The 14,736-nt window shown below is 42.9% G+C and overlaps 2 protein-coding genes across 3 annotated transcripts in view; both read left to right on the forward strand.

The window, feature by feature from the left end:
* The window catches only part of spata5 (spermatogenesis associated 5), a 145,449-nt gene extending 142,806 nt beyond the window's left edge, over positions 1-2,643 (forward strand). For both annotated transcript variants that reach the window (XM_052059286.1, XM_052059278.1), the window contains one exon: positions 2,181-2,643. In XM_052059286.1, the coding sequence (XP_051915246.1) occupies positions 2,181-2,381 (201 nt within the window). In that variant the 3' untranslated portion in view covers positions 2,382-2,643. The remainder of the gene's footprint in view (positions 1-2,180) is intronic.
* A 2,029-nt stretch (positions 2,644-4,672) lies between these two features.
* spry1 (sprouty homolog 1, antagonist of FGF signaling (Drosophila)) lies at positions 4,673-8,985 on the forward strand. Its single transcript, XM_052060146.1, has 2 exons — positions 4,673-5,280; positions 6,733-8,985. Exon 2 carries the CDS (start codon positions 6,788-6,790, stop codon positions 7,820-7,822), a length of 1,035 nt encoding a protein of 344 aa, XP_051916106.1. The 5' UTR covers positions 4,673-5,280; positions 6,733-6,787; the 3' UTR covers positions 7,823-8,985.
* Positions 8,986-14,736: the final 5,751 nt, after the last annotated feature.

Here is a 14,736-nt window from a genome sequence, read left to right on the forward strand (position 1 = left end):
TATGCTATGCTAGCTTGGCCCAAGCACGTTGAAGAGACTAAGCGAAACTGATTTGAACCCCTTTAGATCTTTCCACAATAAGCCTCCACAACCTCCCCGGAGTTGATTCGTCTCCGTCCATCGACCAATATACCTGTATTTTATTTTGGTGTGTTAAACATCAGTCGCAGTTTTGTTTAGATCACGTTCAAATATTGCTTGTCTGTAACGGAACTTGAGATGGCACAAACATTTCAAAGCTGGCTTCAACTTTGACTAAATTATGACATTTTTCATCATAGATTCAATGAGATTTAAAGTGCACTTAAGGTGTGTCAGGGCTATGGTGAGTAATTGGAGTTTGCCTGAAATGGCTGATTGTCATCAAAATGGCCACCTTCCTGTCCAGTTTCATGCATTGGTCTTTCAGATTTTTTTTCGCATTTGCTTATGTTAGTTGTGTCCACCAAATTTCATGTCATTTGGTGAAACTAGTGTCGCGTGCTTTTTTTCCCAACAAACTTTTAGTAATCGTTCAAAAGGATCATCAAACTTTGATGCAATGCTTTGTGTCACATTCAATGGCACAGAGAAAAAAGCTTCAGAATTTAGCGGCTGCCAGCTGTATACAATAGCTGCTCCCAATTGGGGCGTATTCCAGCAAATTTCCTAATTGGCATTTTCAAAGTACAGGCCCTGGTTTGCACGCAAAGTGGCGGCATCCGAAAATGCTGATTTCCTCTTTAGTTTCTGGCACGGGTCCTTATCTCATTATGATAAACGTGTTCACCAAATGTTATTTTGATTGGTTACACTGTTAGAGAACTTTTTTAAGGACTTTAATATCAAAATATTACACCCCCAATTGTGTAAAATTATGGTTTGATTCATATGAGATTATGTATAGGCATCCTGCCCCCCCCCTCCCCCCACCCTCTTGAACAAGGTAGGTGTTAGTTTTTGTGAAGATTCAGAATTTTATTCTGTACTTTATTCACATAACATTCCTGTCCTGAATGCGTGTAATTCAAAGCAAGGAGGCCGTGTGCACTTTAGACACAGCCACATCCCAAATGTTGCCTCAACACATATTTGAGTGACAGGGGGCTGCTTTGGAAGCAGACATAATCCCGTTAGATCAAGTCCACCTCCAGAGGACACCGGCGAAATGCTACGCTCGAGAAAGGATCTCAAGTGCAATCCGAGAAGTCGAATACCAGCAATCAGTGTTTTTCATACACGGAGAGTGACCGATATATGTCATCATGAAAATTAGATTGCACTGTTGAGGCCAACATTTCTTTTTTGCCTAAAGATTCTTTATTGAAATTAAAAACATTGTTTTTTTACAATTACAAAAAGTGAGCGCCAACCTCCACTTTGAATCCCACGTCATTTTTGTTAATTTCTATGAATATGATTGAAGTAATTTGTACAGATCCGAACAAGACTTAAATCTTGAACATATTCTCATAAAATTACAACTTTAATCACAGTCACATTTTTTTCTAAAAATATCGTTACAATCTCGAAAATTAAATTAACCCCCACTTTCACGAAACTACAAATAATCAAAGCCCACACAAAATGGTCTGTAATTTTCTATAGGTGCCACAAGGTGGCGGCTAAGCATTTAGCAATTAGATAAGGCTATGGCTTGACGACAAATTCTTCATTCATTTCAACATAGTTGCCTCAGCCAAAAGTGTCACATGGTCATATTTTTTATTTTAGACAAACTTTTGCCTCACCACAAAAACAGCATTTCGTCCACTTTTAGTGGGGGTGGGGGGGTGTTTCCTCATAGACGACATCAGTCAGAAATATGGTCCGAACAATGGTTGAAAAAGAATTCCTCAGATTTTGTTAACTTTTGTTTGAAACTGAGGGGTGCGTATCATTTTTAATTTTCATGTTTGGTAAAAATTTTGAAAATAAAATGGAAGGATTAAAAACATCAAATATTCATAATCTGAAAATCAATTTAAATGAAACATTACAATTATTATTTAGTTTTGTTTTTAGTTTTTAGATAGCATTGGATTTGTGAAGGTGTCCCATCATATTATTCTTATGTGTTTAGCTGTACGCTTATTTCCATTGTGTCACTAACGTCGATGGGCCTCTCACTCGACTGCCCATGTGACCGTGCATGTGGTGTGTGTGTGTGTGTGTGTGTGTGTGTGTGCTTCCTGTCCCAGATAACAGCAGTATGCCGAGAGGCCGCCCTGCTAGCCCTGCAGGAGGACATGAAAGCCGAGCACGTGGACGCCAGCCATTTCCAGAGCGCCCTCGCCGCCGTTAGGCCACGCGTCCCCGACGCTCTGCTCCAGTCATACGTCTCCTACCAGCAGCGGCACGCCGCCATCACCACCCCACCTTCTTTTCTGACCCCCCTTTGATGTCTTATTATTGTTTGCCATCATGTGCTGACTCTTAATCATCCTATCATGTCAAATACTGTACATTATCCATGAGTCGACATAATGGTAACATCAACTGTAAAACTTCTATAGTCATGAATTTTTTTTCACATTCATTTATCACAATAGTGTGTGCACACAAACTTATTATCATCATTCTCGACCTTTTTAACTGAAAATATGTCATGTCCATTTATATATAACAGCAACATTGGAATAAATGCATTTGTGTTTTGGGTTAGTTTGGTCTTGTTTGTCCCAATCAAGCAATAAAAACTAATGTGAGGTGTGTGACCCCCTTCCCAAAATATATATTTTTGGGGGTTCCCACGTTGCCAAATTCTGAATCCTAATTGTAAAAAATAAAATTTAATTTGGACAAATAAAATAAAATTGAAGATAAATGAAATATGGACACTAGTGCAGTGAGATTTCTTCTTTATACGTACATTTTTTTCAAAAATAGTATATTTAATCTGTCCATCAATTATCCAAACAGTTTATCCTCACAAGGGCCGTGGGTGCACTGGAGCCTATCCTAGCTGTCAGTGGGTACACCCTGAACTGGTGGCGAGCCAATGGCAGGGCTATATTTAATATAGAATTCAGTCATGCCTATTTTAAAAAAAATGTTCCCAACTTTTTAGGGAGCTAGTAACCACAGTCAGATATTTTATATGGTAAAATTTTTAAATGCATAGCTTGATAACATAATTGACACATTATCGTTTAAAATGAAAAAAAAAACCAAACGAATCCAAAATTTAATTTTAGGCATATATTTTGTACTAGCTATGACAGATCCATCCATGTATTTAATTGAAACCAAAAATCAATAAGGTCCCCCCTCCCATAGAACTAAAGGACGAAGCAGTCGACCTCTTGTTCATGTAGTTTCTCCTGGTCCTCCATTTTGTGTCTTGTCTAAGGAGAATTTACGTCCAGTGAGCCTTCGTGGCGACACCGTCGGCCATCTGTCGATCTGTAGCAGCAACACCAACTCCATCAACCACTAAACTTCTTCAAAACTCTTAACAACTCTTGTTGTCTTCTTTTATGATTGCGTCTATAAGTGCGCGTGTATGCGTGTGCGCGCGCGCGCGTCTTTCGAGGCAGCGAAGCATACGGGAGGCCCATTCTTCCCTCGTGTATGGATTGTTCCATTTGAATGGCAGCCCCATTGACTTTGTATTGAACTTCCCCTTTTCATGGATCCGGATGTAGCGCATCCGCGACACCAATAAAAGCAGACAGTCGGGGACACGGGTGGGGGAGGGGCTGAGCAGAGAGGCGGGGGCGAGGGGGCTTTTCCGACTCGCCCCCTCCCCGCGCTTCTTTTTTTTTAAGGTGGACCGGAACTGATGTGAGCAGCAGGCGTTCCATGGGAGACGAAATCTTTCATTATCCGTTCACAAAACAGGCATTCATTGATTTATTTCAAGTGATTTGATTAATTTTATCACACATTAAATCTAATTTTGTTTTTTAAAAATCACAATTAACTGAGCAATAATTAAAACCTATGCAATAAATATTTATGTAATTAAATGATCAGTTTCTCTTTTTGTGTATTTTATTTGTCATTATTCGAAAACGTATGCTTTATTTAAAATGCATGTTTCTATAATTTTCTAATTAATTAAGAAATGTTATTTTGGTTATGAATATGAACTATGTAATGTGTACTAATCAGTGCTTCATTAAGCCCATTTAAAGAAAACCAGCCGAGATAATTCGTCTCAGTCGCTAAACGATTTCTATTTTTAAGATTAGTTGAAAAAATACATCTGGAAATACATTTTTCCATTATTATTCAGATATTGTCCTAATGAATAAAGATACTTCAACTTATGTTGAAGTATCTTTATTCACTTCAACCTAAGTTGAAGTATATTTAACTTTAGTAGTATGTGCCATATTTAACTTGTATGTTTCAATGACGACTCGGGTGTTGTTTAATCCAAACTAGCCTTATGTAAATAAAAATGGTGAGTCGTAGTGAATTCTACAGGGGTGACTTGGTCACACGTTTTCACATCATGTTCCAGTACAGTAAACTCCCCCGAGTCCTTCTTACCAAAAATGACAAAGGCGCCGAGAAAGGTCCAAGGGGCGGGGGGGGGGGGGGCGTGTTTCGACAAGTGCGTCACTTGATTATTCACCAAAGCCACAAGAGCGGAAACGTCTCGGATCGCTAGGGTCCGGTCCACCTTAAGGGCTTCGGCACATCTGCCCAATGAATCAGGAGCGGATGCGATGTATCCTTTTTCAGGGGCCTCAATGGCCAGTGGGAGGTGTCTTGTGCTGCAGCAAACACCGCGGGGCCCCGCCGTCCTCATTCATTCAGCGCTCACAGGCCCGCCAAGCACCAAGCAAGCGAGCTGGGAGGCAGGGAGGCGAGCCAAAGCCAGCCTTCAAGCCTCAAAGCGCCCGTACGCCGCAGGAGCACCCGCTTTGGATCTTACCCGCTTCGCATGTTCGCCCATTTAACGCTCGCCCCCACTTTTCTCCCCTTTTCGCTCATTTTTTTTCTTCTTCCCACTTCCACGCAGGGACTCCGACTCGGCTCGGTCCCGACCGGAGATCGGCCTGCCTCTGGTCCGTGTAAAAAAAGTGCGCAACTGTGCGTGTGTGTGGTGGGGCTTTGGATTTACTCGGCTTCGTGTGCGTGCGTGTGCGTGTGTTTGTTTACGCACGGGACCTTTACCTAAAAACAAGGGAATTACCGCCGCAAACGGGATACACGCAAATACTTGGATTAGCAAACTGTGAATGCTCCGCGTTCAATTACCGCGTGGGACGACGCGCTTCCTCTCTGGATGGACTCTCGGTAGGCGGTCTGCTTGATGGATTCGAGCCTATGGACGCTTGCATATAGGTAAATAACGATCTTTCAACTCATTTTCACGCAATTTTGCGGCGCACTCCGAGGACTGCTGCACCTTTTAAAACACTTATCACTTTTAAACATTCCGCGTGAGGTTTGACGCCTTTAAAAGCGCACGAGTGGAGTTGAAGGGAGGTTGTTGGTTTTTTCCCCCTTGCTGTAGGTTCCACGCGTGCATGCATGCGTTCTTCCGTGCCTGTTGCCTGGGACAAACACCCCTCCCCCGCGCAACGGTGCTTGTTTTCATTCATAACTTTTTTCTATTTGCATGCAACGGAGGCGCGAGGTGCAAATTAACTTTGGAAATGCTTGCCGAAAGGCTCAATGCGTACGCGCGGATTTGCACCAAGTGTCAGAGAAATGTAAAAATGTTTGAAACCAGCAACAAAGTGAGTGTAGTTCACGGTGGAGAAAATAAGGATCGTGGGCCATGGGCAGCAATGTGTACTAATGTCAAAGTTGTTTGTAATGTTGAATAATAAATAGGATTTGATGTTTTTGGTGGTTTCAATCATGTAAAATGTTGTTTGGCAAACACTTTTAGCGTCTACTGATATTTTCAACGTGTCGCTTTGACCTTGAGGCTATTTTGTTGTTGTTGTTTTTTTCTCCCCCATTTCCCTCAAAAGCCGCCCCCCCCCCCCGCCCCCTAACTTTCCAGCGTGGGTGCGTGCGAGAATACTAAGCAAGTCGCTGTCCTCGTTTCGTGGTCGCACTCGCATTTAAATGTTAACTAGTCATAGAGATGTAAATGAGCGAGGGGAAATGTTTGCGAGTGGGCCCCCGTTGGACTTTTTGCAATGCGTGCGTATTGGGGCGAGAGGGGGGGGGCATATTTTGGAGGGAGGGGGTCGTCTTGTTTCTTAGTCGATTTCTGGTGAACTAAAAGTAGTATTGTGGTTACGAATGGATTCCCACAAGGGAAACGTGCTGTTCCAATCGTCTCCACAATGAAAACGACGCAAAGCATGCATGCCGAACTTGTAATATTCAACAAAACAGAGGTCGTAATTCCAGTTTGGTCTGAAATTTGGGGAGAAAAGTGACCACAAATGTTGACAGTTAAGGAATGTAACATTGGCGTTATGCTAAGTGGTTTTAATAAGCAAGAGCGAATGCGATCGTGGTTTATTATTTCATTTGAATACCCACAGCGCCCTTTTTGGGCCCTCAAGGACACTGTACAAAGCATAGAAACTGCATTTGCAAAGTGAGAGGAAGTGCTGGAGAGGGAACGATGTTGTGTCAGATGGGTAAAATGATTCAATTCTTGGTTATTTCTTGTTTTAATTGTTTTTTTTTTAATGTTTCCTCGTACAGTATTTTGCACGGTTGTCCTAAAAGTGCTTGATATAAAAAGTGCAGTTGTAGTCATACACACTCCGATATGGGACAAGTTCACCGGACCTGAATAAAGCTGACCAAGTCCTTCCGTGTGCGCAGGTTTTCCGATGCATGCCAAGTCCACGGTTAATGTCGGAAGTGGTGATCCCCCCAGATGGAGCTCCAAAGTCAACATGGCCCCGGCGGTTCATTAGCGGTGATCCAGCAGCCTTCCCTCGAGAGCCGCCAGAGGTCGGATTACGAGCGGGAGTTCCAGCATGCCGCCATCCTCTCCCTGGACCAGATCAAGGCCATCCGCTCCAGCAACGAGTACACGGAAGGGCCGTCGGTGGCGCGCCGCCCACCCGCGCCCCGCATGCCTTCGCGGCCGCACGACAAGCAGGAGAGGACTCACGAGGTCATCCTGGTCAATGTGAACAACAACTATGAGCGCCGGCCGTCCGGAGGGGTAGTGGTGAGCGGCCACCATTGGGGGGGCGGCGGTGGGGCCCGGGTGCCGGTTCTGAGCCGCTCCACCAGCACGGGGAGCGCCGCCAGCTCAGGGAGCAACAGCAGCGCCTCCTCTGAGCAGGGCCTCCTGGCACGCTCCCCGCCCGCCAGACTCAACGGCAATGTGCGGCCCGTTCGGACTCAGCCCAAAGCTCAAGGACCGCTGATGGGTCCCGAATCGGGTCCTCACTTCCACCAGGTGCCGCTCAAGGGCAAATCGGACTTCTCCAGCCCTGCGAAAGAGGTACCGCCACCCGCCGCCGCCGGGCACCAGTTCATCTGCGAACGTTGCGGCAAATGCAAGTGCAGCGAGTGCACGGCCCCCCGGAGCCTGCCCTCGTGCCTGGCGTGCAACGGCCAGTGCCTGTGCTCGGCAGAGAGCGCGCTGGAGCATGGCACGTGCATGTGCCTGGTCAAGGGGATCTTCTACCACTGCTCCAACGACGACGAGGGGGACTCGTGCGCCGACCACCCCTGCTCGCCATCGCACTCGCACTGCTGCTCGCGCTTCCTGTGCATGGGATTAATGTCGGTACTCTTCCCCTGCCTGCTGTGCTACCCGCCGGTCAAGGGCTGCCTGAAGGCATGCCAGGGATGCTACGACCGGGTGCGGAGGCCCGGCTGTCGATGCAAGAACTCCAACACTGTGTACTGTAAACTGGAGAGCTGGGTGCCGCAGAACCAGGAGAAACCTTCCTGATTCCCCCCCACCCCCCCCACCCCCGCCCCAACAACCACCACCATGGACAACAATGACAGCGACAAAATCCAGCAAGCACCTCCCGCCCATCTTCCCTCGAAGAAAAACCACTCGATTTGAAAAATGTTTTGTTTTTGTTTTTTTTCTGGTTCAGGACCGTGTTTTTACACACCAGTGTTTGCCTTAACAGCTCCCGTGTGTTTCCTCGAGTCTCTTCTCCGATTCCCGTATCCTTTTACTTCCATTATTTTCCTGTGAAGGAGTGTCTTTTCCGAGCAGGGTTTCTCAAAGTAACCCCCCAAGTAATGTACAATGCAAAAGAGCACAACTCCAAATTGACCATGGCGGAGTGCCCCCAGAAAGGTGAGCCATCCTTGGTCCCTGTCATGCTGCTTGTTTTGAAGCAGGATTTCTCTCACTTTACCGCCTGGGTAACGTCAACGCAAGCCAAACTAATGCAAAAGAATGCCACTTGGCTATGACATTTGGGGACCGTCCCCGAAAAATAGGATCCTTTCCCTGTCCCTGATCCTCAGTTTGGGAAACCCTGCTTATTTTTTGACATAGCCCCCGACCCCTTCCTCATCCCATCGCGTTAATGTCTCCTCTAACTACACATGTTTAATAACATGGAGTCACAACTCCACTTTCCCATTTGGGACCCAAATCTTGTCCCCTGATTCTCAGTTTGAGAAACCCTGCTTATTTTTAGGGCAATGATGTAGCTGTTACCTGCAGGTAGGTTATATTTTGAATTACTGGTTGCTAGATCACACTAAAAACCTCCTCCATGCTTTTGTTGCATTAACACAAGCACATCCATCTTGTCGTGTTTGTTTTTTCTCTCTTTTCTCCACATGGAATATGTTTCTCTTCCCTCATCCTCCCGTTTATTTTGTGTACATTGTATGCTCAAAAAAGAGCAATTCTGGCTATTTGGGTTAAGAAAATCTGTTAAAATGGTTTTTGTTGTTGTACAAAATATTTATTATGTGAAGCTCTATTATTTTATGATATTTATTGCAAGAGACAGTCTTAAAATTTTACTCATGTCAATATAACAAAAATATCAAATACTTACTGAGAAAAAAAATTGAAAGGGTGGCACAAAAGAAAACTATGTTAACTTTAATGCAGAAAATATATTAATTAATGAAAACAAACCAGTTCTTGTCTTGCTTTCTCCGCCCGAATGTGTGTGTTGATGGACTTTTTGGCATTGTGAATGTTACACTGACATCACATGAGCTCACCACTACCCACAGGAAGTCACTCAACAAGTCAACACAAGATCCTCCCAATCAGATTCCCAAACTTCCAGGCGCTCCTCATAATGTGTGTGTGCGTGTGCACGTGACTATTAGGAAGCCACCTGTTCAAAGATAATAAAACTGGTGGCCATCAATGGCAAGCTTTTACAACGTAGTTCCTGCACTTAAAGGCAAATTCAACCCCACCCTCACCCTTTCCTTTTTCCCTCACCCATTTGTCTTTTTTTTTGTGTGTCAGGGGAATTTATGACTTGGGAAGTCTGCTGACACCCATCCCCCACCTTGGCCCCCCAGGGGATGAGGTCATCACTTTGAAAGTCAGTTGAACAAACCAGCAAATCCTCAGATGCGTTGAAATGGGTGGCGGGGGGTTGTTGTTGGAACGTTGTAAGTTTTGTAGATAAGAAGGCGAGGAAGGTAAACACGGGCACTAAAGGAACTATCAACTTGCATACAGTCAGTCTTTTGACTTTGTCAGCATTTTAGGTGGGCAAAGACAGAGAAGAAACATTTTGAGAAAAATGAGATTTGATTGATCGATTGAATCAACATTTCCATGGGAGGAAACCGTTCAAATACAAGCAGGAAAGCTACTGCGAAGCAGTTTTTGACTGTTTCTCCTTCGCCAAGGTCAATTCAAATGTATGTATACACATGAACGGCAGCGCTTTCGGAAACAACTTCAATGAGTTCATTGTCGTCCCTTTTTCATGCACTTTAAACACAACCGTTGCTGCATAAAAAGTGCTGAACATGGAGTGAAAATGAGATGCACAAACACACAAAGAAAATAGTTCAAACGATAAATTAACATAAAACCAGAAGAGCCCATCAAACACTCAAACAATGCCAGTGTTGAGAATGCTACGTAGTTGAGAATACTACGCAAATTCTACGCTGTACAAAAGATTCATTTTTGTATTTTTAGTCAGGCAATGTTCCGGCAGACAATCATTTGGTCCTCTGGCTTGTGACATCACAACAAGCGAATGAAGGAAGGGAGCAGTGACTAGTGGGGCAGAGGCTTACAAAGTTATGAATTAAAAGTGTGCTAGTTTACCTCAAGGGGTATAAACAGTATTGTTCGTGTATGTTTCCTTACGAATTGAGCTGTTTCATTTCACGTTCGTTAAATAATTTTTTTGGCAAATTTTTGACCTCACGATACAGATCCGTATGCGCTATCGGTAGCACAAGCTGCACTGTTAGCTTTGCGATGGGATTTGTGCGGCATTTGCTACGAGTTGCTTTTCCCCACACAACATTAAAACAAACAAAAACTTAACAACACGGACACCGTACATAAACTTTTTTTTACCTTTGAAAGAAAGAAAGATCAAAAAGCACATGATGGGTGCTAGCAATGTAGTTAATAAGACGTTTGTTTGTTTTGTTTTGTTTTTTGCTAGTTTTTTTTGACTGTTGACCAAAATAGTAAAGGCCATTCTACTTTGTTAATGGTAGACTTTCTACTTTGTTAACATGTTCGTTTGTTGTCAAAATCATGAAATGTATTACATATTCTTAATAATATGTGACGAAACTAGTCTAAAATCCTCATGGACTACAGCTATCACATACTGTACTGAAATGACAGAGAGAGAAGTCCTTAAATCCGAGAAGGGGGAAACAAATGGTTGGCGTAGGCTTTTATGCATCAACATATTTACATGGAGATGGCTAATGTGAACTGACCAGCCACAAAAAAAGGTCAAGTCGTAAATAATAAAATACACTTTACATTTTTTTTCTTTAAATCCAGATTATATAACCGGTCTGCATTGTAATAATTCAACTAAACACACAAGTACTTACTCTCAAAGTTCTACAAGACCTGTAAAACAGAAGTACTGGTTGAAGGTATTAATTAAAACCCCATCATGTCAAACCCTTCCTTTACGTTCTTAATGTCCATATCTTCTTCAGCAGCTGTTGTTAGAGTTGAGGTTAATTCCCTAGCCCGCCCTCTAACCTTGACCAAATGTAGAAAAAACTTTCCAAGTTTATAGTACAAAATATGCTAATTGAGTACAGATAGCAATCAAATCTACTTAAGTACAGTAACAAAGTGTGACTGTACTGACTAGCATCTGTAATTTGTGACTTCCTTCCACCACTGTTAACCCACAATTGTGACTTTATTGCACCAGATTTTCACAAAAAGTTGGAATGACACCTGAAAAGGGTTTACCATCCACACCCAATGCGCCTAAATGTACTTTTTTTTTTTTCGAGGGGAGCTGCGGGGGCGGGGTACCTTTTGTTGGTTTAGGAGTGGATTAGTGATTTGTCAGTTTCCTGTCGTCTTTCACTGTGATGCAGCTCGAGAGCCATTTGGCTCCCTCGCTTGATAGCAAACAATAGGAGACCTCTTTTTTTTTCGTTCCTCCATTATACGCTTGGAGTGACAGGGGGTTTACTCGATGTTTTCTAGCCTACGCCAAATAAGGAAGCTGATCTCTAACTTGGCCATAGAGGCTTAACTAGCTTTTGAACCTTTTTTTCCAACAGAGACCATTTTAGTGTTTCAAAATTTCCTCTGAAGGCTCAAGTCAATTCAATAAAGATGAATTGGTACGTATTGCATATAATGTGTGTGTGAGACACACACACACACGCAAACACACGCACATACACACACAGATTGTCTCCTTTGATTCCTCTCCAATATCAATTAATGCAACTTCCAAGGAGGCCTACAGAAATTTGTATTTATTACAAATATAGTTTTAAAAATTTTATTTCCTTTCATTTCTGTCCAATTCCAATCGATGCAATTAAGCCAACCAGCAGCTGCACTGTTAACACATGATGCATTGTGATAATTATAAGATGGTGGGGAACATAAAAATATGATGCAACATATGGTTTTTATTATTATTATACATGATGTGCAAAAAAAAAGCGTCCTATGTGGTTTCTTTTGCTCATCAATCACACATCTTACTCATGTGGTGAATGACGCTACTTTTGCTAAGTGAAATCTGAGTCACTATTAAGTAATCTGTTGGTGTAAACTGCGCAGCTTGTTTCAGGTTATATTTAGCAGCTCTACACGCCCACATCATTCTTCATGGTATAATTTTTTTTTAACTACATGACTACCACGTGAGTCACTGAGGAACCTCCTAGCCGCACGTCCTACCGGGGCAGTCCTTTTTTTCCAAGCCGAGGCATAGCTGGAGCAGAATGTTCTCTCCCAGTGGTCCTCCTCCACATTGCTGCTTCAGGGTTCCTCAAACTCCTCATATGGTTCCGATTACTCCCCCCCCCCCCCCACACACACACACACACTCCCTCCCCGCTGCACTCCCTTCACTCTTATAAATAGAAGTAAGCAATCAGAGGAAGTGTAGGGATTTGGGCCTCTTCTGGACTCCCTACACGGTGACCCGTGCCCAAAAAAAAAAAAACCTCTGGAGACTTTTTGGTTTTGGACACGCTGTGGGAGAAACGTTTGATGTGTCCAGAAACTCAAACCGACATCCACTCGGCCTCTGCAGGATATAAATGACTTTCAAATAGTCCGGACGTCGGAGCTGATTTGAATTGTGTCAATCCTGAAATAGTCTCACTGGGATTTAGTAGCATTCTGTCCACAAAAAAAAGGATCTAAAACTGATTGCAGTAGGTAGGATTCTCAACAAAATGTAAAGCATTGAAATCAGTACAAAACTGACATTTTTACATTCCATCAAACTTTTTTGGATGAATGAAAACAATATGACAATTGTAGCTTTTTTCGAACATGAATGGGATTTTCAACAGAATTGTTTCTGACAAGCCTTGCAAATAGTAGAAAACGGACATCTCTGCATTTCTCAAAAAACATCTTTGTTGATGTCATTTTGCCAAACACAACAGTATCATTTGTTTGATTGCCCCAGATCGGAGTAGAAATTTGTATGAAAAGGTGGACTGTAATTTGTAGGAAACTGGAATACCCATGTTTTCCTCACAAACATATTAATTAAATTTTTGATGAAAATAACTTAAATACACAAATATCTCATTTTTTTTAATGTTCTTTATGGCAGCTTTTAGCTGAATTTTGTACCAAAAAAGGACCTACTTGCTTTATTCACGTCAAATATTACATTTGAATCACTACAACTACAAGGACAATGTGAAGTTGACAACACATGTGAAAGAGACAACAAATAAAAGCCACTCAATGTTCATTAAGTGGGGGCTCAAGAAAAAAAAACAACAAAAATTGCCCCAAACACACATTTTGTTTCCATACATCAGAATTTAGCAGCATTTTGCACAAATGATATCACAATTAGTAGAAAACTGAAAACAATTTCCCTCACACTTTTGAGATATTTTGGAGGGAAACCCCCAATTAAGTTGAGATGTGGATCCGGATAAAGGATACATTGTATGCTGATCCAAACTGGGACAGCTTGGCTTTACTGGATGTTTGCGGTCAGAAACTGTGACTGCTTCCTGTTTAGATTGTCACCCAGCGCCATCTTTTCTCCTTGGGAGCTCTATAGGGCAGGCTAGTGTTTTATCAGGTGTTGAGGTCTATTCAAGATGGAGGTGTTTCATTGAGGCTCCAGGGTGCACACCACAAACACCACCAACCGCTGCAGTACCCACACCACCCCTACCTAAGCACCACACATACATTCTTTTTTTAGAGTCGAAACACACAGCCCCCCATTTTCTTTTCCAAGACCTTCTTCCTGTCACTTTCAATGCCCTTATTTGGGCAAGGACAATCAAGGTGCCCGATCGGTGGATCCTGTTTCATTAAGTCATCTGTATTCCATGCGTCAGTTCCTGTCTGTAAAGTCTGACATTGCATTCAGTTTCAAAGACGAGGTGAGGGTCTATCAAAATGGGATCACGTCATGTCTGCTTTCAAGCGTGTGGATTAGTTGGACTTCTGTGTCCACTCAGTCTCTCACTTTTATTGTAGTTTAGCTCATAGCATGTAGCCTTGCCTGAATTCAACAGTCAACCCATCCAGTCATCATCTGATCATTATTTCAAGCCACCCTAGTGTGTCATCGGTGGCAGCCAGTCAGCGTCAGGAACGTACGAAATGATACTCCATCAAATGCAGGGACTATACAAGCAATAAAGCTCCACGCTGTCAGTTGTCGCCAACAACGGACAGAATGGACCTACTGTATGTGTACCGACGGGAAATAATGACCACATGCTGACTGATGGACTGATGTTTGCCCCCCCCCCCCCCCCCCCACTCTGGAAATTATAAATGAAAAGAGTGCTAATCCTAAAGATAACTTGCGGCTAGCTAAAAATTGGTGCTAAATCCAAGAACAACACCGTGTTTGGATTAGTTTGAAAGCAGAGGCTGTTCACACTTGGCTAACCCAAGCTGGCAAAAGCTTTTAGATTGATTTTACTGTCTACTGCTGCATAACGATTTTAACCATAACGTCCAAAGACTGTCGATTTTGTTTTTATCTTGTCAATTCAATCCTGAAATGAAATGAAAAGATGACCATTTGGCTAATCCATAAACAAGATCATAACTGCCTATGAATCAGGGCTAACTACAAAAACAAAGATGTTTCGGATTAGTTATGAGTTTGACTTTCCTTTTAACCACTCTACACCCTTAGTAGAATAGTCACTTTTATTGGGGTTTAACTTGTAGTCTCG

Source organism: Hippocampus zosterae, chromosome 1 (genome assembly GCF_025434085.1).
Source record: "Hippocampus zosterae strain Florida chromosome 1, ASM2543408v3, whole genome shotgun sequence".
NCBI classification, from domain to species: domain Eukaryota; kingdom Metazoa; phylum Chordata; class Actinopteri; order Syngnathiformes; family Syngnathidae; genus Hippocampus; species Hippocampus zosterae.

Coding starts and splice junctions, on each gene's coding strand:
- spry1 (XM_052060146.1), top strand. CDS start 6,788: ATGGAGCTCCAAAGTCAACATGGCCCCGGCGGTTCATTAGCGGTGATC.